Genomic DNA, 21,324 nt, shown 5'->3' with positions numbered 1-21,324 from the left:
CTGTCAAAATTGTCCTTTTTGTCAGGTCGGAGAATCGCTTAAACGCACACTCACAGAAACTTATTTTTCGATCTATCAACTTGTATGTAAAGGTTTGAACCCAGCGTGTAGTTGAAAACAGCGAAACAACCGCTGACAACCACCATCGCCCGTCAAGGTCGACGTCGAGGTATCTGGCACACCCATTGCTTGCGGCAGTTTCAACACTGTGTCCGTGACGCAGCTAACCGTGACCTTGTCGTGACCTAACGTGTGTGATGACACATACTTACTCAATCCTGCTATAGTCCCGGACACTATACCCAGCAACCAACAAGACAATACACGGGCTGACGGATGATCCGTAGCTCCATCCCCCGTTACAAGACCCAGCTGGGTGTGGTCTCACGGTACTCGAACAGCCACGACTCAACCTTGTGAAATCTGTCCGACTTTGATCCCACTTCTAACAACAATAGACCATAAAATACTCAACATGCTATAAGGCGACTGCAGTGACGCGCATTATCATTCGGACTGGTCTTTGAGCAACAGGTAGGTTACATTTACTGCCATGAGGATACGTACACACTTATAATCTGTTTGCAGTGAAAACGTACCGATGAATTTCACTTTAAACAAAAAAGTAAATCACATGAGGTGAAATTAAGATTGCGAATCCTTATGATTTTACCTTGCCAATTGAACTTGTAAATCTCAGAAATTTATTCAACTTATGATAAAAGTTGTTTAACAAATGATCAAAGTTTCAAATCGGTATTATTGGTTTGTATTACAAGGGGGTACGCATAGTAGTTGGAAAGGTGAAACAAATGTACGTGCGGTCCGTGATGAGTGTTAACTTAGACTACCGTAGAAACCAACCCTTGTTGTTCTCGGGGTTTCATTTAATGTGCATACCCCCTTGTAATACATACCAATAATAGTGATTTGAAACTTTGATCGTTTGTTAAATAACTTTTGTCCTAAGTTGAATAAAATTCTGAGATTTTAATGTTCAATTGGCAAGGTAAAATCATGAGGATTCGCAATCTTAATTTCAATTTATGTGATTTACTTTTTTGTTTAAAGTGAAATTCATCGCTACGTTTCCACTGCAAACATAATGAAATAGCTATGGTAAAGGGAGTAGATATATAATACATAAGTATAGACATTCTTGTTTAAATTTGATTAAATATTCATACCAATAACAGTCAACATCACGAAGCGCATTTAGGAGAGAAATGTTCAGTAGAATTCAGTAGAAAGCTAGATGCATATTAAATTACTCCATCGCAAAACTACTCTTTGAAAATTGACTAGCCTTTCAAATGTGTCTGATCGATTACAAGTAAATATTGTTGCATTTATATTGGATCATGCTGGGCTCGTTTTCACGAAGGTTATGTCATATTGTGATTGTTAAGAGTCCCACCTACCACTGTGGGTGGATGTATCTCGCCTAGTGCTTCAGGGTGTCTTACTACAGTGTTATAGGTGATGTACATACAGTTCTTGTCAATGTAATTTAAAATATGCAAATCTCCATGCTACCCAGAGACGTTCCATGACAGCAAGGAATGTTACTCTACAGAAACTGTTAACGATTATGTTCATCATAACTGAGATGTAATGGTTTTCACTGTGATTCAAACCGATGTGAACAATTGAATAGTGCCAATCATCTTACGGATTATCAAGAATTATTGTCCTGGCCTTTCCAATAAAATTAACAATTTACTAAATTATTGAAAAATAGAAAACAATTATGACGAGGCATTTATGAAATTGTACCTGTGATCAGCATATTTGACTGCCAGTACTTTTGAATATTGTAGTAGTGTGTAAGTCTGTGTTCGTGTGCTCCGTTTTGTCTATACAGTTATGGCTTTTATTGTCACCGGCTTTTGTGTTCGTCCATTTGTGTGGGTGCTATCACGATATCACTTCAAACTGCCATTCACACTGCAAATTTACATATATAGATTGTGTAAATATTATATTCAAATGTAAGTGTGAAATAAACAACAAAAACCAAAGTTCCCTGGGCAGCATGTGAACCTTTTCTGGTAGTGCAATCACGTTTTGTACTGCTTGATGACGTCATTCCATGACACAGTACCGGCATGATTGATGACGTCATCACATCCAACTATGACGGCATTGCTTGATGCCATGACATCACAATCAAAAGGCATTGGTTGTCATGGCTAATCATGTCTGAGTCTAACACAGAAGTGAATATCGTTTGGATTACATGACTTCATCAAGGTATGTCCACAATAAACCCGAGTCAGCTGAGCAAGCTGCTACTCTTGGATAAGTCTGAAAAATAGACTTAAGAAACAATCACTGAGGAAGTAATCAGTAATGAAGCAGACAAATGGCCATAACACCAAAATTCTTTCTCGCACCAAACCGACTCTAACGATGTAGTCACAAGAGCTTCGGAAATCGTTTTGAACAGCCACGGGATTACTACAACTTCCCAACACATGAGGCTCAGATATTAATTTACTCTCGTGAAACATGAACATACACTACCAATCAAAAGTTTAGACTCACTAGTGTAAATGTGGCCACTTACTTCAGTCAAATGTTCTAAAATAGATTTTGCAAAATATCCCATACTGTTTACAGGTACTGTTTACACATAAACTGGTGTATTGTAAAACGAATTCGTTACGTTGAAAAGATTATTGTCATGAGTTCAATAAATGATGAAACTCAGTAAACATTGGCGATTTCGTACCAAAACTTTACACCAGAACGCATCTGTACGATGTTTGCACTTGCTTTTCAGCAGTGTGATGCATGATCCTGCAATTCATCTGCATAAGTTTTGCAGTTGGTTCCCCAAGTTAGTGGAGAAACATATGCATATACATGACATATAGTGAGTGCTTTAAGAGCCTAAACTTTTCATGGGTAGAACTTTCATTTACCTCCTGGTTGCCCTTGTGTACTATCTTACTCCGAGAACGTTTTCTCGACAACAGCAATGCAACAACTTGTGGTAATAGATCAAGGGTCAAGACCATGAGAAACTGCGCACTAGGCAGCATCAGCTTTCTTAAAGCAGGATTTATGTTCAAAAGCACTTACAATGCGTCGTAACTTACCAGGTGCACATGCCTGTCACGAAAGCGAAGCCTCTTTCGCAACAACCACATTGTCCACTCGGGATATATGGCGGAGAAAGGTTTGCAAAGTGGAGCCTTACATTCAGACCCAAATTTAAACTTTTATGAATGGGGTCAAGCTGATTTTTATGATCAACCGAGTAGTCCGTCTGACACATGTAGTTCCTTTCTTGGAAATAGTTATAGAGGGTTAAGTGTTTGAACAGTCTGATTTATAGATGTCCCCGAGGTATTCTGGCCCGTATTTCATTGGAAAAAACTGTAGAAATGGTATCACACACACACAATTCAAGGTATTAAAGTGATAATGGACATTTATATAATTAACATTCTTGATTCCTCTGAAAGTGACGGAGAAAACAACATATAAGTTACTAAACCTATACTGGAAATGTATATAAAATATGCTTGATTCCTCTGAATGGAATGGAGTTAACGATATACTTGCATCGAAGAAGAGAAACAGCTTGTATGGATAGACAATTTATTTACTGCGGCAGATGCGACGTTCCGGCGTAAACATGCATCAGCAAATATACCTGTATCAACATTGCCAGTCAGATATATACATGTATCAAGAATGTCAGTCAGATATCTACATGTATCAACATTGCCAGTCAGATAAATACATGTATCAACATTGCCAGTCAGATATATACATGTATCAAGAATGTCAGTCAGATATCTACATGTATCAACATTGCCAGTCAGATATATACATGTATCAACATTGCCAGTCAGATAAATACATGTATCAAGAATGTCAGTCAGATATCTACATGTATCAACATTGCCAGTGAGATATCTACATGTATCAACATTGTCAGTCAGATATATACATGTATCAAGAATGTCAGTCAGATATCTACATGTATCAACATTGCCAGTCAGATATATACATATCATATCAGATAAATACATGTATCAACACTGCCAGTCAGATATATACATGTATCAAGAATGTCAGTCAGATATATCCTTGTATCAACAGTGTCAGTCAGATAAATACATGTATCAACATTGTCAGTCAGACATATACATGTATCAAGAATATCAGTCAGATATATACCTGTATCAACACTGTCAGTCAGATAAATACATGTATCAACATTGCCAGTCATATATATACATGTATCAACATTGTCAGTCAGATATATACCTGTATCAACATTGCCAGTCAGATATATACATGTATCAACATTGCCAGTCAGATACATACATGTATCAAGAATGCCAGTCAGATATATACATGTATCAACACTGCCAGTCAGATATATACATGTATCAACATTGCCAGTCAGATATATACATGTATCAACATTGCCAGTCAGATATATACATGTATCAACATTGCCAGTCAGATATATACATGTATCAACATTGCCAGTCAGATATACATGTATCAAGAATGTCAGCCAGATATATACATGTATCAAGAATGCCAGTCAGATATATACATGTATCAACACTGCTAGTCAGATAAATACATGTATCAAGAATGTCAGTCAGATATATACATGTATCAACATTGCCAGTCAGATAAATACATGTATCAAGAATGTCAGCCAGATATATACATGTATCAAGAATGCCAGTCAGATATATACATGTATCAACACTGCTAGTCAGATAAATACATGTATCAACATTGTCAGTCACATATATACATGTATCAACATTGCCAGTCAGATAAATACATGTATCAAGAGTGTCACTCAGATATCTACATGTATCAACATTGTCAGTCAGATATATACATGTATCAACACTGCCAGTCAGATATATACATGTATCAAGAATGTCAGTCAGATATATCCTTGTATCAACAGTGTCAGTCAGATAAATACATGTATCAACATTGCCAGTCAGACATATACAGGTATCAAGAATATCAATCAGATATATACCTGTATCAACACTGTCAGTCAGATAAATACATGTATCAACATTGCCAGTCATATATATACATGTATCAACATTGTCAGTCAGATATATACCTGTATCAACATTGCCAGTCATGTATCATATATACATGTATCAACATTGCCAGTCAGATATATACATGTATCAACACTGCCAGTCAGATATATACATGTATCAACATTGCCAGTCAGATATATACATGTATCAACATTGCCAGTCAGATATATACATGTATCAACATTGCCAGTCAGATATATACATGTATCAACATTGCCAGTCAGATATACATGTATCATGTATCAACATTGCCATCAACACTGCTCAGATATATACATGTATCAAGAATGTCAGTCAGATATATAGATATAGTCAGATAAATACATGTATCAAGAATGCCAGTCAGATAAATACATGTATCAAGAATGCCAGTCAGATATATACATGTCAGAGTCAGATATACATGTATCAAGAATGTCAGTCAGATATATACATGTATCAACATTGCCAGTCAGATAAATACATGTATCAAGAATGTCAGTCAGATAAATACATGTATCAAGAATGTCAGTCAGATATATACATGTATCAACATTGTCAGTCACATATATACATGTATCAACATTGCCAGTCAGATAAATACATGTATCAAGAGTGTCACTCAGATATCTACATGTATCAACATTGCCAGTCAGATAAATACATGTATCAACATTGCCAGTCAGATATCTACATGTATCAACATTGTCAGTCAGATATATACATGTATCAACACTGCCAGTCAGATATATACATGTATCAAGAATGTCAGTCAGATATATCCTTGTATCAACAGTGTCAGTCAGATAAATACATGTATCAACATTGCCAGTCAGACATATACAGGTATCAAGAATATCAGTCAGATATATACCTGTATCAACACTGTCAGTCAGATAAATACATGTATCAACATTGCCAGTCATATATATACATGTATCAACATTGTCAGTCAGATATATACCTGTATCAACATTGCCAGTCAGATATATACATGTATCAACACTGCCAGTCAGATATATACATGTATCAACATTGCCAGTCAGATATATACATGTATCAACATTGCCAGTCAGATATATACATGTATCAACATTGCCAGTCAGATATATACATGTATCAACATTGCCAGTCAGATATACATGTATCAAGAATGTCAGCCAGATATATACATGTATCAAGAATGCCAGTCAGATATATACATGTATCAACACTGCTAGTCAGATAAATACATGTATCAAGAATGTCAGTCAGATATATACATGTATCAACATTGCCAGTCAGATAAATACATGTATCAAGAATGTCAGTCAGATAAATACATGTATCAAGAATGTCAGTCAGATATATACATGTATCAACATTGTCAGTCACATATATACATGTATCAACATTGCCAGTCAGATAAATACATGTATCAAGAGTGTCACTCAGATATATACATGTATCAACATTGCCAGTCAGATAAATACATGTATCAACATTGCCAGTCAGATATATACATGTATCAACATTGCCAGTCAGATAAATACATGTATCAACATTGCCAGTCAGATAAATACCTGTATCAAGAATGTCAGTCAGATATCTACATGTATCAACATTGCCAGTCAGATATATACATGTATCAACATTGCCAGTCAGATAAATACATGTATATAGAATGTCAGTCAGATATCTACATGTATCAACATTGTCAGTCAGATATATACATGTATCAAGAATGTGGTATTATACTACTCGCAATCATCCTCGCGTAGGACAATACCGGATGAGTGATAATATAGACATGAACATAATATCTACTTATAGATAACAATGGACAGACGAAGAGATAACAATGGACAGACGAAGAGATAACAAGGGACAGACGAAGAGACAACAATGGACAGACGAAGAGACAACAAGGGACAGACGAAGAGACAACAATGGACAGACGAAGAGACAACAAGGGACAGACGAAGAGACAACAAAGGGACAGACGAAGAGACAACAAGGGACAGACGAAGAGACAACAAATAGACAGACGAAGAGACAACAATGGACAGACGAAGAGACAACAATGGACAGACGAAGAGACAACAAGGGACAGACGAAGAGACAACAATGGACAGACGAAGAGACAACAATGGACAGACGAAGAGACAACAAATAGACAGACGAAGAGACAACAAGGGAAAGACGAAGAGACAACAATGGACAGACGAAGAGACAACAATAGACAGACGAAGAGACAACAATGGACAGACGAAGAGACAACAATGGACAGACGAAGAGACAACAATGGACAGACGAAGAGACAACAAAGGGACAGACGAAGAGACAACAAATAGACAGACGAAGAGACAACAATGGACAGACGAAGAGACAACAATGGACAGACGAAGAGACAACAAGGGACAGACGAAGAGACAACAATGGACAGACGAAGAGACAACAATGGACAGACGAAGAGACAACAAATAGACAGACGAAGAGACAACAAGGGAAAGACGAAGAGACAACAATGGACAGACGAAGAGACAACAATAGACAGACGAAGAGAGACAACAATGGACAGACGAAAGAGACAACAAAGGGACAGACGAAGAGACAACAATGGACAGACGAAGAGACAACAAAGGGACAGACAGAAGAGACAACAAAGGGACAGACGAAGAGACAACAATAGACAGACGAAGAGACAACAATGGACAGACGAAGAGACAACAATGGACAGACGAAGAGACAACAATGGACAGACGAAGAGACAAACAAAGGGACAGACGAAGAGACAACAAATAGACAGACGAAGAGACAACAATGGACAGACGAAGAGACAACAATGGACAGACAGACGAAGAGACAACAAAAGGGACAGACGAAGAGAACAACAATGGACAGACGAAGAGACAACAATGGACAGACGAAGAGACAACAAATAGACAGACGAAAGAGACAACAAAGGAAGACGAAGAGACAACAATGGACAGACGAAGAGACAACAATAGACAGACGAAGAGACAACAATGGACAGACGAAGAGACAACAATGGACAGACGAAGAGACAACAATGGACAGACGAAGAGACAACAAGGGACAGACGAAGAGACAACAAGGGACAGACGAAGAGACAACAATGGACAGACGAAGAGACAACAATGGACAGACGAAGAGACAACAAATCGACAGACGAAGAGACAACAAATAGACAGACGAAGAGACAACAATGGACAGACGAGGAGACAACAAGGGACAGACGAAGGGACAACAATGGACAGACGAAGAGACAACAAATAGACAGACGAAGAGACAACAATGGACAGATAAAGAAACAATAGCATTGCCTTGTACATATTGATGTGATGGCAGACACGGTCAAGAGATTGACCAATTAGGGCTATAAATGTCATACACAGTAATTTATGAAAGTGACAGAGTGGTACAGGTTGGCGGACAAGTCGATGTACAATGCTGGGAGTGATCAGGATTAAGAAGATGATTAGCGTCATATGAATGATTACAATTAAGTCTCACGTCTTGACTACACAGTTTTTGTTCTTTGTTAATATATGGACGATGGCTGTCCTGATTTAGTCATTATTACACACGTATCAACATTATCAGTCAGATATACACATTCATCAAGTTGTCAGGAAGTTGTTCGGGAAGATAAGATATGGAATCGGTCAAACTCTGCGTTAACCCTGGTGAACGTTGATGAAAGACGTGTGTCCAGATGCTGATTTTCTCTTTGGTGTGTAGGCTGCCTGTACGTCGTCCTGTTCCACGTGTTCCTGAAACCGACTCTCCAGCATGAACACCGTACTGTGTCTGTTTGCCCTCGTCGCTTCCTGTTGTGGTGAGGGATTCACGTATAATATACACCCATTATGGTTTTAATCGTATACTCTAGCACTCCAATGAACTTGTTTCAGTTATTTTTTCGTCGTGTGAAGTTACAAATGACACATATGACTGTTACAAAAGACCAATGTTCAAATATTTGTGGGTACATATATGTTTTTTTAGAAAAGACTGTAATCAAACTTCTGAAACACATCTAAACTTTGCTAGACTGGGTCGTTTTAACTAACTGTTTATTGATCTGATCTTCAGCGTGATATGTATGTTTTACAGAATACTACTCCACCTTTATAAGTCAGTGTTAGTATGGATTCTGTTACAGGCAATGCATCACGCGACCTCGCAAAGCTCCATACGGAGTTCTTTGCCTGGCAGATGGCGGATAGCCCAATGAGCGCCACCTACCGGGATATACACAAGTACAACGATAAGATACAATCCTACAATATATCTATGTTCGACATACGAAAGGTAGGCTAGATACTTACTAATGCCATGTAACTATATACCACGTTCACTTATATCAGTACTTGACTGGACTACACAAGGCATACAGGGCACGAATACAAAGTCATCAGCAATGCGTATATTGTATAAGGATATCCCTGAAAAATATTGAGTAGTCTTCATAATTCATGTTTCGACAGTAAAGGCATTAGATACAACCACGTCACGACGAAGTATATGGCCAATATAGTATAGTATACTGACAGTATACTTATGTTGCTGTTGTTACTGTGTCATCTTAGGATCAGATGGTGTCCTTCCACAACCGACTGGAGGCCATCCCGCAGACAGACCTGAGTAAGTCGGACCTGGTCAACTACAAGATCCTGGACGACATGCTGACCACCTACATCCGGGGCTGGGAGTGGAGACAGTAAGGCAACGTGTTCGGGAATAGGCATTGCGTGTCGTATTATGTTTAGGTTGGTTATTGTAAGTGTTTTAGCTACAGACTGACTGTAAACAGGTGACGTACTTTCTGGAATGAAATGGAACGAGTGAGAATTGTTTTACGTTTCTTGCAATATTCCTGCAATATTACGACGGGGGACACCAAAACCAGGCTTCACACACTGTACCCATGTGGGAATCGACCGACCCTTAATGAAATGGAAGTACAACATGATATGACAAACTTGAAATATTTAGCCAGTCTCGGAGCAGCAGCTGGCACATCGACTGAAAGAGATCAGCTGAGAAGCGTTTCCTTTTCACCTGGTACATTCTGTTGATTGAACTTTGCAAAGAAGTACATTCTGATTTTCTAGGTCGATCCTGCCAGAATCAAACGAACACGTCTAAAATGTATCTTATCAATTTCTTTTTTAATTTCGGTCTTCGGATAAAACTCGCTTAAAGATGTAAGGAATCATAATATATAGATTTCAATATAATTTCAAGTAGTTTGACATGAATGTGGGTCTGATGTCTAAGTGTGTGATCCCTATAACACGTACAAGTAGTTTGACATGAATGTGGGTCTGATGTCTGAGTGTGTGATCCCTATAACACGTACAAGTAGCTTGACATGAATGTGGGTCTGATGCTCAGTGTGTGATCCCTATAACACGTACAAGTAGCTTGACATGAATGTGGGTCTGATGTCTGATCCCTATAACACGTACAAGTAGCTTGACATGAATGTGGGTCTGATGTCTATGTGTGATCCCTATAACACGTACAAGTAGCTTGACATGAATGTGGGTCTGATGTCTGAGTGTGATCCCTATAACACGTACAAATAGCTTGACATGAATGTGGGTCTGATGTCTAAGTGTGTGATCCCTATGAATGACATGAATGTGGGTCTGATGTCTGAGTGTGTGATCCCTATAACACGTACAAGTATCCTATAACACGCAAGTTTGACATGAATGTGGGTCTGATGTCTGAGTGTGTGATCCCTATAACACGTACAAGTAGCTTGACATGAATGTGGGTCTGATGTCTGAGTGTGTGATCCCTATAACACGTACAAGTAGCTTGACATGAATGTGGGTCTGATGTCTGAGTGTGTGATCCCTATAACACGTACAAGTAGCTTGACATGAATGTGGGTCTGATGTCTGAGTGTGTGATCCCTATAACACGTACAATGAATGTGCTTGACATGAATGTGGGTCTGATGTCTGAGTGTGTGATCCCTATAACACGTACATATAGCTTGACATGAATGTGGGTCTGATGTCTGAGTGTGTGATCCCTATAACACGTACAAGTAGCTTGACATGAATGTGGGTCTGATGTCTGAGTGTGTGATCCGTACAAGTATAACACGTACAACGTAGCTTGACATGAATGTGGGTCTGATGTCTGAGTGTGTGATCCCTATAACACGTACAAGTAGCTTGACATGAATGTGGGTCTGATGTCTGAGTGTGTGATCCCTATAACACGTACATATAGCTTGACATGAATGTGGGTCTGATGTCTGAGTGTGTGATCCCTATAACACGTACATGTCTAAGTATAGCTTGACATGAATGTGGGTCTGATGTCTGAGTGTGTGATCCCTATAACACGTACATATAGCTTGACTTGAATGTGGGTCTGATGTCTGAGTGTGTGATCCCTATAACACGTACATATAGCTTGACTTGAATGTGGGTCTGATGTCTGAGTGTGTGATCCCTATAACACGTACAAATAGCTTGACATGAATGTGGGTCTGATGTCTGAGTGTGTGATCCCTATAACACGAACAAGTAGCTTGACTTGAATGTGGGTCTATAACACGTACAAGTAGCTTGACATGAATGTGGGTCTGATGTCTAAGTGTGTAATCCCTATAACACGTACAAGTAGCTTGCCATGAATGTTCAACGCTTCCAGTTTTCAGAGCCTCAGTCCTGTCAATTTTCTGGAAGGTCCACAGTCATACATAGAGTCCATGGTCCAGTCTCTGCCCTTCTTCACTCTCGGAGACTTTGAGAATTACATTGTCAGACTCCAGAAGTTTCCTCAGCAGGTAGATGTCAAAACGATTGAGTGTACTCAATATCAAGTATCCATGTGCAAAGAAACTTTAGTTTCCCTGACGTGCACTTAAAAACACATGCATAAAACATAGCATATGATTGATATTTAGAATGCCTAGCTATAAGATGTTACTTGATCTGTATTGTCTTCCAGTATGAAGAGTTCAAAGAGTTGATGCTTGAGGCGGTTCGATTGAACAGGACTTATCACTTGCATTCACTGGTTAAGTACAATTACCTTAGCATGTATGTATGTATGTATGTATGTATGTATGTATGTATGTATGTGTGTGTGTGTGTGTATGTATGTATGTATGTATGTATGTATGTATGTATGTATGTATGTATGTATGTATGTATGTATGTATGTATGTATGTATGTATGTATGTATGTATGTATGTATGTATGTATGTATGTATGTGTGTGTATGTGTGTGTGTGTATGTATGTATGTATGTATGTATGTATGTATGTATGTATGTGTGTATGTATGTATGCATGTGTGTGTGTGTGTATGTATGTATGTATGCGTGCGTGCGTGCGTGTGTGTGTGTTTGTATGTGTGTGTGAATGTATATGTTTAGAGTTGAACTTGTGCAGTGTGCAGTAGTACACATATAGAGAAATCCACAAAGCAATGCACAATGTGTTAAAGGACTAGTTGTTGTGTCTGTGTTACAGAGTCGTGTTGAGGGTCAGTTCGACAAGTTACAGATGGTGGCCAATGAGTCACAGTTCTTCTGGCCATTCACAGACACTCTGGAAAATAACACAGACATCTCACTGCAGAAGAAGTAAGATGTAGTAGCAGTCGTTGACGTCATTTCAACGGAAGCGTCCAGCTGTTGAATGATATGAAAATTATATCTTGTAACTTTAGTCCCACGTCCTGGACATTTCGCAACCAGACGGGTGTATGCACATACTATGAAGTTTCGCATGACGTCCGCAGACAGTTAGACGTCATTTAAAACACATGAGAACTGTCAACTGTAGCTGTTTCTATGTATCCTTAGTGCTTTGGAAACTTCAGGACAGTATGATATCTGTCTTAGAACACATGAACGACTAACACTGATGTTCCCCGTTTCAGAAACGATCTCCGAGACCGAGGAGTGGACGCAGTATCTGGATTACTACAGGCTCTCGCGGATCTGTGGTTGTTTATCGAAGAGGTGAGTTACTGAGAGGTTCTAGATAGCTAGTTGTGGAGATCTTGTCGTCTAAGGTCATAGCAATAAAACAGTAAATGTGTTTGGAAAAGCTGGGTGTGATGAGTACGATATCATGGGTACATATGACAGATATACCTCACCCATGTTTGTATTTTCATAACACAGGAGTATATGCCCAACACCCGCCCCGATATCGGCATCAGCTCTCTGGATGGAGGACGGGAGTTCTATGAGGCTTGCATCAGGTGGTATCTCTCCGTCGACATGACGGCACAAGAGGTCCACGACATCGGCCTCCGGGAGGTGGACAGGATCGTCGGCAACATGCAGAAGGTGGGGACTCTCTTTATTGGGTCCACAAAGTAGATATTGAAAGAAACGTGTGTTAATTGTTCGAAACAAATATGCTAATTATATCTAATAATGTACCACGGCCAAACTATTGAGTTAACGAAGTGCAAAGTGTTATATCGCACGTGCCCTTTTTATTTGCCAGTCAAGTGTAGTATGTATTGCCCCATAAAAGATTATTGTCTGTACTGATGTGTGTGCCATGTGTGTATATGTCGTGTGTGTGTCGTGTGTATGTTTGTCCTAGCAATATGTATTGCCGTATGTGTTATGTTTGTACTGTCCCATCAATCAGCTGTGGGGGTTGTCCCAACAATCAGCTGGACTTAATTGCCACATGTGCTATGTGTAACTTCTTACCTTTGACTAGAGGGTATCCACTGCCAATGTACATGTATGTCTAACCATCACCTTGCGTGTATTTATCTATATTCATGTTGTTGTGCAAGCAGATCATGACGAAGCAAGAGTTCGGTGGGAGTGTCCGCGAGTACTTTCAGACCATCATGAATAACACAGATTTCTTCTTCGACACTGCGGTACGTGCAGCTTCTGTGTAGTTGTTTTACATGCTCAACTACTCACGTTCTGAAATTCTTTCCAAGACCTGTCTCCACAAAGGGTGACTAGCTGGTCAATACATAGTCCCATCGTTGCATTGGAAATTCGCTCGCTCAATTTGAATGTTCCCTTTTTATACTGTACAGTTACTAAACTTCGATAACTGATCTGGATATATGTTCTCATCCTTAAAACCTCAAAAGCCTCTAAATGTTTACGTCGGATAGTGCACTTTACGTGAGAATACTTTCATTTGCCAGTACTCTGGGTCAGCCGTATAGTGCACTTTACGTGAGAATACTTTCATTTGCCAGTACTCTGGGTCAGCCGTATAGTGCACTTTACGTTAGAATACTTTCATTTGCCAGTAATCTGGGTCTGTCGGATAGTGTACTTTACGTATAGTGCACACCGTAAAGTGTACTTTACGTTAGAATACTTTCAGATGCCAGTAATCTGGGTCCGCCATATAGTGTACTTTACGTTAGAATACTTTCATTTGCCATTTACAAGGGGTAGCCTAGTGGTTAAATGGTTCGCTCCTCACGCTGAATATCCGGGTTTGATTTCCCCAGATAGATTACTTTGAGGGGCGGTGGGGTAGCCTAGTCGTTAAAGCGTTCGTTCGATTCCCCACATGGGTACAATGTGTGAGGCCCATTTCTGGTGTCCCTCGCCGTACTATTGCTGGAATATTGCAACAAGCGGCATACAAACACCATAGAACTTATTTTTCATTCACTACACACATGTACATATCATACATTACAAGGTTTGGTACATGTTGTGGCACCAACACTGTCTCAATAAATATGATACCTCAAAACAAACTCGATCTGTCTGAGTAATATCCATTGCTTTTGATAACTCCTCTTAAATAATGCAATACGACAGTGTACATGAGGTGAACCAGATCCATGAATGACTATACCTACTGAGTTACCAGTGCTAATTGAGTCTTGTCATATGAAACAAAGACGTTGCTATGATGATTACTTTTATGAAATTTTATGTCAGGCATGGTAAACTGTCTTGGGACATGGCGTAAGTCAGGCTTGTCCAGTATCGATGTCCGCCCAGTGAACATGACAGATAACCCAGCCACATTTCCATATATCATTCCCATTTCCAGGAGGACATCTTAGCAGAATTTCGTCATCAGATATTTGATGTCATAGAACCTACACTTGAAGACTTCTTCGTCAACCTGCCCGGTCTTCCTCTAGAGTACGTGTCATAGTTTGTAGTCAACCTACCCGGTCTTCCTCTAGAGTACGTGTCATAGTTTATAGTCAACCTGCCCTGTCTTCCTCTAGAGTACGTGTCATAGTTTATAGTCAACCTACCCGGTCTTCCTCTAGAGTACGTATCATAGTTTATAGTCAACCTGCCGGTCTTTCTCTAGAGTAAGTATCACAGTTTATAGCCTTCCTGCTATAAATACTTCCTCTAGAGTACGTATCACATTTTATAACCTTCCTGCTTTAAACACTTCCTCTAGAGTACGTATCACAGTATATACAGTTTACTTCAGATCGTCGCCATATAGCTGGAATACTATAACCAACCATTCTAGAAAAACAAAGATGCAGTTACTTGCGGCATACAAAAGTAGACATAAAACGATACTGACCTTTAGACACGACATGAAAGTACCCCTTCAATAAAGATTACCCTAGACCATGACATGTTTGCTGCCGAGGATATATGATTATGTTTGCGTCACACTAGGGTGCGGGAGATGCCCAACGACGGCCCTGGTGGCTCCTACTCCACCGGATCTGCCGACGGCTCCAGACCAGGGATATTCTGGGCAAATGTGTTGCGGCCCCATGAATCGTGAGCTGTTTAACGTCCTCGTGCAGGGAGGGAGGACTGTACACGTGATGGTGGAGTGTGAATGCATGTTGTGTGTTTGGTCTAAGTTTGTAGTGTGTGTTTGGTGTAGCCTGCGTGGTTTGGGCGTGTTTTGTGTGTGGTATGTGCGCGTATCTTATGCTTGTGCTTGCTGTGAATTGTGCTTATAATTAAGGATTACACTTCTACAATCTACAATATGTATACTCATTATCTCCTCTTTTTAATTTAATTGTTTGTATTTATGTTGGTCTTTCATTCTTCCTATCAATATTCGTAAATACAACAATAAATGTGATGTCCCGCTGTGTATATCACGTGACTCATCTCCTGCTGCAGCCCCACCCTGACCATGATGGCGCTGTCCATCCACGAGGCCAACCCCGGACATCACCTGCAGGTGAGTGTCACCAAGTTATTGGGACAGGGGACACATGTGACTCAGTCAGTGAAGGTCGAATGAGTCGTGGTCCTCAGGGATTCTCTGATTCGCCCTGGTCAATGTCCTTGTTTTTACAGTATTCTCATAAATCCGACTTTATACTGTGTATTGAAACGTCAACACAAACATTTGCTGTAATCTCTCATTCCACCTATAATAACTGTTTCAGCTTAGCTACGCCATTACATCCGACACCCCCGACTTCCGGCAAAAGATGCTGTCGTCTGCTCTGTTCAATGTTCCTTTTGGCTTCCCTAGATACACATCATTTGTCGAGGTAAAGTTATCTCCTTTTCCTATCTACATGAATGGCGTTCTGATGTCAATACCATAATAAGACAAGACTTTCTTTTCAATTTCCGTGTTGGTAGTTGTTATAATTTGCCATTCCTAAATGCAGTTACCATAAACGTTTGCAAGAAACTGCTGGGAGAAAGAAGCAGACAGTAGTGAAGTGGACCAAGTGATTGGTATGTCCAATGTTGATACTGATAATAAGGTCTCCCAGAGCTGACCAGATCCTTTCTGTTACCCATACAACAGACCATTATAAACCTGATCTACTGTTCTCAACTCCAGGGCTGGGCGCTGTACACTGAGTACCTGGGCGAAGAGATGAAGCTGTACAGAGATGATTATGAACTGTACGTGGCACTTGGTATAAAAATGCATCATAGTGTGTATTGTCGGAAGTGGAACACTTCCTGAAATAACGAGTAAATAATAGAAATTGCGAAAGTATAATCGAAGTAACGAGTAAGAAATCGCAACCACGAAGAAATATACAGATATTTTTATATTTACGAGATTTCTTTTAATCCCCAAATTATGCTATCAACGTGGGAGCATAAGTCTTTCGTAACATTTCCAATTAACATTTGGTATCGCCATGAATGTGCTTATAACGCTACCCACTTTACATCTGTGTCAGCATGGGGCGCTACAGTTCGGAGATCTTCCGGGCATGTCGACTGGTGGTGGACACAGGCATCCATGCTTTCAAGTACGTACACGACACCATGACAAACATTGTGTTGAGTTATGACATCAATAACGTCTTCTGGTTTTAAGGAATAAATGCCCCATTTCATTTGATATAATATTTTCATTCTCTCGTTATTTTTATGCAACCCATCGTATTATTATCAACTGGACACTGTTTAGTCACATACATATAATCAGTGGTCATGTTGGCACAGCTGGACACGCGAAGAGGCCATTGACTACATGCTCAACTACACGGCGGAGTCCTATGACAACACTGCAGTGGAGATTGACCGCTACATCACGTGGCCTGGTCAAGCTCTGGCCTACAAGATCGGGGAGATCAAGATCCTGGAGCTGCGACGGAAGGCAGAGGAGACGCTAGGTGACGTGACGATATATACGTAGCTGATAACTGAAGCTGCAGATATATGTTGAACATGTGAAAATATCGCAAATAATGCCGTCAGTGTTTAGTAAGTAAGCATCACTGTGTTGTCAAGACAGTTATTCAATGAAACAGCTCAGTTATATCTACGTGAACGATACGTTGTTACATCAGTGTTACGTGTATGCTTGGATTTTGGTTTGATTTGGTTTGTTGTTTTACGCCGCACTCAGCAATATTCCAGCTTTATGGCGGCGGTCTAAAATAATTGAGTCCTGGTAAATGATGGTGGTTACCTGTCGACACTAACCTGTGATTGTGTTATACCACTTCTCTCTTGTAACCACTATATATAGTATGAACAGAAATTATTGAGAATTTTAGGAATATGTTTAATTGGATTTCTAGTATAAACAACCTTGACCAGCTATCAAGTGCTTGGTTCATTCAAGAGAGACAACTCCGTTAATCCTTTTTCATTAGTTTGTGAAGAGTTATCCCCCTTTGTGTACTTGCTAGCAGACGATATTTTCAGTGATCCTCAGTATGGATGATTTAGAGAAGAGGAAGTTGATTTTAGAGTATTATCACAAGGACATCAGATCAGCTAAAGTGATTTCAAGTAGAACAGGCATCCCTTTGTCCACTGTTTATCGTGTTTTGAAAAATATTGCAAATGGATATGGCATTGAGCACCAGGGAGGCGCAGGTAGGCCCAGAAAATTGACTGTCGGTGACAGGAGGCGGCTTGGTATTCTTGTTTCTAAAAACAAACAAAGGAGTTTAGAAAACTTAAGGCTGGATATGATTGATAGAGGAACTGTGGCTGTCTGTAAGGAGACAATTAGAACTGAGCTGCATGCAATGGGTTGGCAGAAAAGTCGAGGAATTCCATCGCCGTTCATGAAACCTGAACAAAAGGAGCGAAGGTTGAACTGGTACTTACAGCTTAAAAATGTTAACTGGGACAATGTGATTTTCTCAGATGAAAGTTCTGTGTGGCTGTTTCCTAATACACTGAAATTCTGGACCAAACAAACTGAAAAACCTTTGTATCAGCGCCAAACGTACAGTCCGAAATTTAACGTGTGGGGTGGCATATCTGTGGTAGGGGCAACGCCCCTCTGTGTATTTGAAGGGAATATGAACAGTGAGCGGTACACAGATATTCTCGAGGGACATTTACTTCCATCTGCTCAAGTGTTCTATGGAAATTTTGGATTTTCCAGCAGGACAACAACCCAAAACATTGTTCAAAGCATTCACAGGCCTGGTTTCGGACCCAAAATAAGACATTATTAGATTGGCCAAGCTATAGCCCTGACCTAAATCCAATAGAAACTGTTTGGGGACTTATGAAGGAAAGTGTCAATACGAAAAATCTGACAAATATTGCTGAAATGAAGGAAGAGGTAGTCCGATATTGGGACAGCATGGACCACGACTTTCTAACGTCTTTGATCAGTAGTATGCCCCACCGCATTGAAGCCTGCATTGCTGCCCATGGTGACTTGACAAAATACTAACTGTTCACTTGTCTTTGAATCTGGAGTTATGTTCTGCTAATATTCACATTTAATACTTGAGTAATGAGTGAAAAAAATATAAAAAATTACAATCTTTAAATTCTTAATAATTTCTGGTTATACTGTACCAGCAGGTTAGCTGTAGGCAAGCAGTCGAACAGACCTCTCCTGCCCTCAACCTCAGAGGACAGATGCAAAATTACTGATGCGGCGTTTAGCAATATTCATCCACTCCCTCGTTGTACTAGACGTGCTGCATGAACAGCTTTGCCCTTCCTCAGAAGACAATACCAATTGCCTGGTACCTGTCAGTCACCGTCAATTTCAGGTTCAGTTCTGTAATTTCAGGCTCCAAGTTTGACATACGTGAGTTTCACTCTGTCGTGCTCGAGAGCGGAACTGTGCCCCTGAACGTGCTGGAGGACCTGGTCACTGATTGGCTGGACACGTACCCCGTGACTACCCCCAGACCGGTCACCCCAACATGTGGAGCTGCCAACAATGTACCTATGTACATATCAAGTCTTGTGTCACTCTACCTTTCTGTCTACATGTACATTTAGACAGGGTTAAGTTTCGATATAAAATCAGTAATTGTCCATCTTGCACATTAATACTCTTGTACACTTTTTAAAATAATGTTAAGTATTTGTGTGGCTGATGAATATATAAACTTCAACTTAGGAAATGTTAAGTTCACAATCGTACTGTTTTAGCTGCGTTTTGGGTGCTAACATAGCCAATTTTTTAAAAATAGTGTTCTGTGGGTGTGGCCTCTTTTTCAGATGTTGTCCAAATATATCCTGAAGGCACATGTGTCTTTCACCATGATCGTGTGTTTGTTTGTGTCGAATGGGGATGAAAACAGGAAGCAAATGCTCAAAGATGAAGGATTGTGTTAAGTAAATGTAACCATTGTGTTCTGTGAAACTGTTGTACATCATAACACGCTGCACGTGAACTATAACTCATTGTTTCAGATGTGTGAATAGATGAATAATTAAACTGTTTGCGATATAGCCGGGAGTGCTACAGTACTGTGTGTTTTGTCAATGATTGCTTGTAAGCAATAAATGGTATGTCGAGAGAGCTGTGAATTGAAAGTTTCGACCACGGACACAAAAAATGTACCTCGGATCTCACGATACATGTGCTGACACATGTAGCTCGCTGGATGTAACTGCACTGGTCAAATGAAGCACAAGTTATCATGTACATCTGACATGTGAAGCCGGGGATGGAAACTTGGTGTGTGAAGCCCTTCATGCACTGTAACCTGGTGTGTGAAGCTCTCCAGCACTGTAACCTGGAGTAGAAAGCTCTTCAGCACAGTAACCTGGTGTGTTAAGCTCTTTAGGCACTGTAACCTGGCATGTGAAGCTCTTCAGATACTGTAACCTGGCATGTGAAGCTATTCAGGCACTGTAACGTGGCATGTGAAGTTCTTCAGGCACTGTAATCTGGTGTGTGAAGCCCTTCAGGCACTGTGACCATGCATGTGAAGCTATTCAGGCACTGTAACGTGGCATGTGAAGCTCTTCAGTCACTGTAACCTGGTTTGTGAAGCTATTCAGGCACTGTAACCTGGTTTGTGAAGCTATTCAGGCACTGTAACGTGGCATGTGAAGCTCTTCAGGCACTGTAACCTAGCGTGTGAAGCTCTTCAGGCATTGTAGCCTGTTACGCGAAGAGCTAAGGGTACTGCGACCTGACTCGTGAAGGATTATTCTGACATGTTGGACGGTCCGGGCACTGTAGCCTGATATGTGAAGAGCTGAGGGTTCGGCAATGAGCCACGTGAATATCCACGTGATGCTTAAATATCCACGTGAGCCACTGGTGAACAGTCATACAGTGATCTTTGTCTTTTTTCAATTGCTAGGCAAGGTACAATGTGATGACCTGAAAACCTGTTATAGCACATTTTACCAAACATTCAGTAACACACACAGATGCTGTTTCCGTGTACACATATCACCTTTCCTTAGGCAAAGAGTGCGTAATGTGTTTAAACAGTGCACGCATGCATGTGTGCATATCAGATTAACAAGTCGGACAACAGTTACTGGTAGTCCAGATCACGGGCCTTGTGTACCCCTCTGGCAAGTGTAAATTGGCACGGCTCC

The 21,324-nt window shown here is 40.2% G+C and overlaps 1 protein-coding gene across 1 annotated transcript; it reads left to right on the top strand.

Moving 5' to 3' along the window:
• The first annotated feature begins 299 nt into the window (after nucleotides 1–299).
• On the top strand, nucleotides 300–20,232 carry LOC124285649. Its single transcript, XM_046721910.1, has 18 exons — nucleotides 300–534; nucleotides 8,829–8,925; nucleotides 9,253–9,401; nucleotides 9,680–9,810; nucleotides 11,769–11,904; nucleotides 12,069–12,137; nucleotides 12,596–12,708; nucleotides 13,008–13,089; nucleotides 13,255–13,422; nucleotides 13,893–13,979; nucleotides 15,134–15,228; nucleotides 15,733–15,840; nucleotides 16,198–16,258; nucleotides 16,470–16,577; nucleotides 16,880–16,944; nucleotides 17,232–17,303; nucleotides 17,500–17,669; nucleotides 19,547–20,232. The coding sequence occupies exons 2-18, from the start codon at nucleotides 8,880–8,882 to the stop codon at nucleotides 19,759–19,761; spliced, it is 1,875 nt and encodes a 624-aa protein (XP_046577866.1). The 5' UTR covers nucleotides 300–534; nucleotides 8,829–8,879; the 3' UTR covers nucleotides 19,762–20,232.
• The last annotated feature ends 1,092 nt before the right edge of the window (nucleotides 20,233–21,324 follow it).

This window comes from Haliotis rubra, unplaced genomic scaffold (assembly GCF_003918875.1).
Source record: "Haliotis rubra isolate DU_JTF1 unplaced genomic scaffold, ASM391887v1 Scf365, whole genome shotgun sequence".
In the NCBI taxonomy this organism is placed as follows: domain Eukaryota; kingdom Metazoa; phylum Mollusca; class Gastropoda; order Lepetellida; family Haliotidae; genus Haliotis; species Haliotis rubra.
Note: the sequence above shows the minus strand (reverse complement) of the source record. Positions and strands in the feature narration are given on the sequence as shown.

What these genes read in the sequence shown, in the direction of transcription:
- LOC124285649 (XM_046721910.1), top strand. Translation starts at nt 8,880, where the DNA reads ATGAACACCGTACTGTGTCTGTTTGCCCTCGTCGCTTCCTGTTGTG. An exon ending in TCGTCGGCAACATGCAGAAG is followed by an intron (nt 13,423 to 13,892) that starts GTGGGGACTCTC and finishes TTGTGCAAGCAG; the next exon opens with ATCATGACGAAGCAAGAGTT. An exon ending in ATTTCTTCTTCGACACTGCG is followed by an intron (nt 13,980 to 15,133) that starts GTACGTGCAGCT and finishes TCCCATTTCCAG; the next exon opens with GAGGACATCTTAGCAGAATT.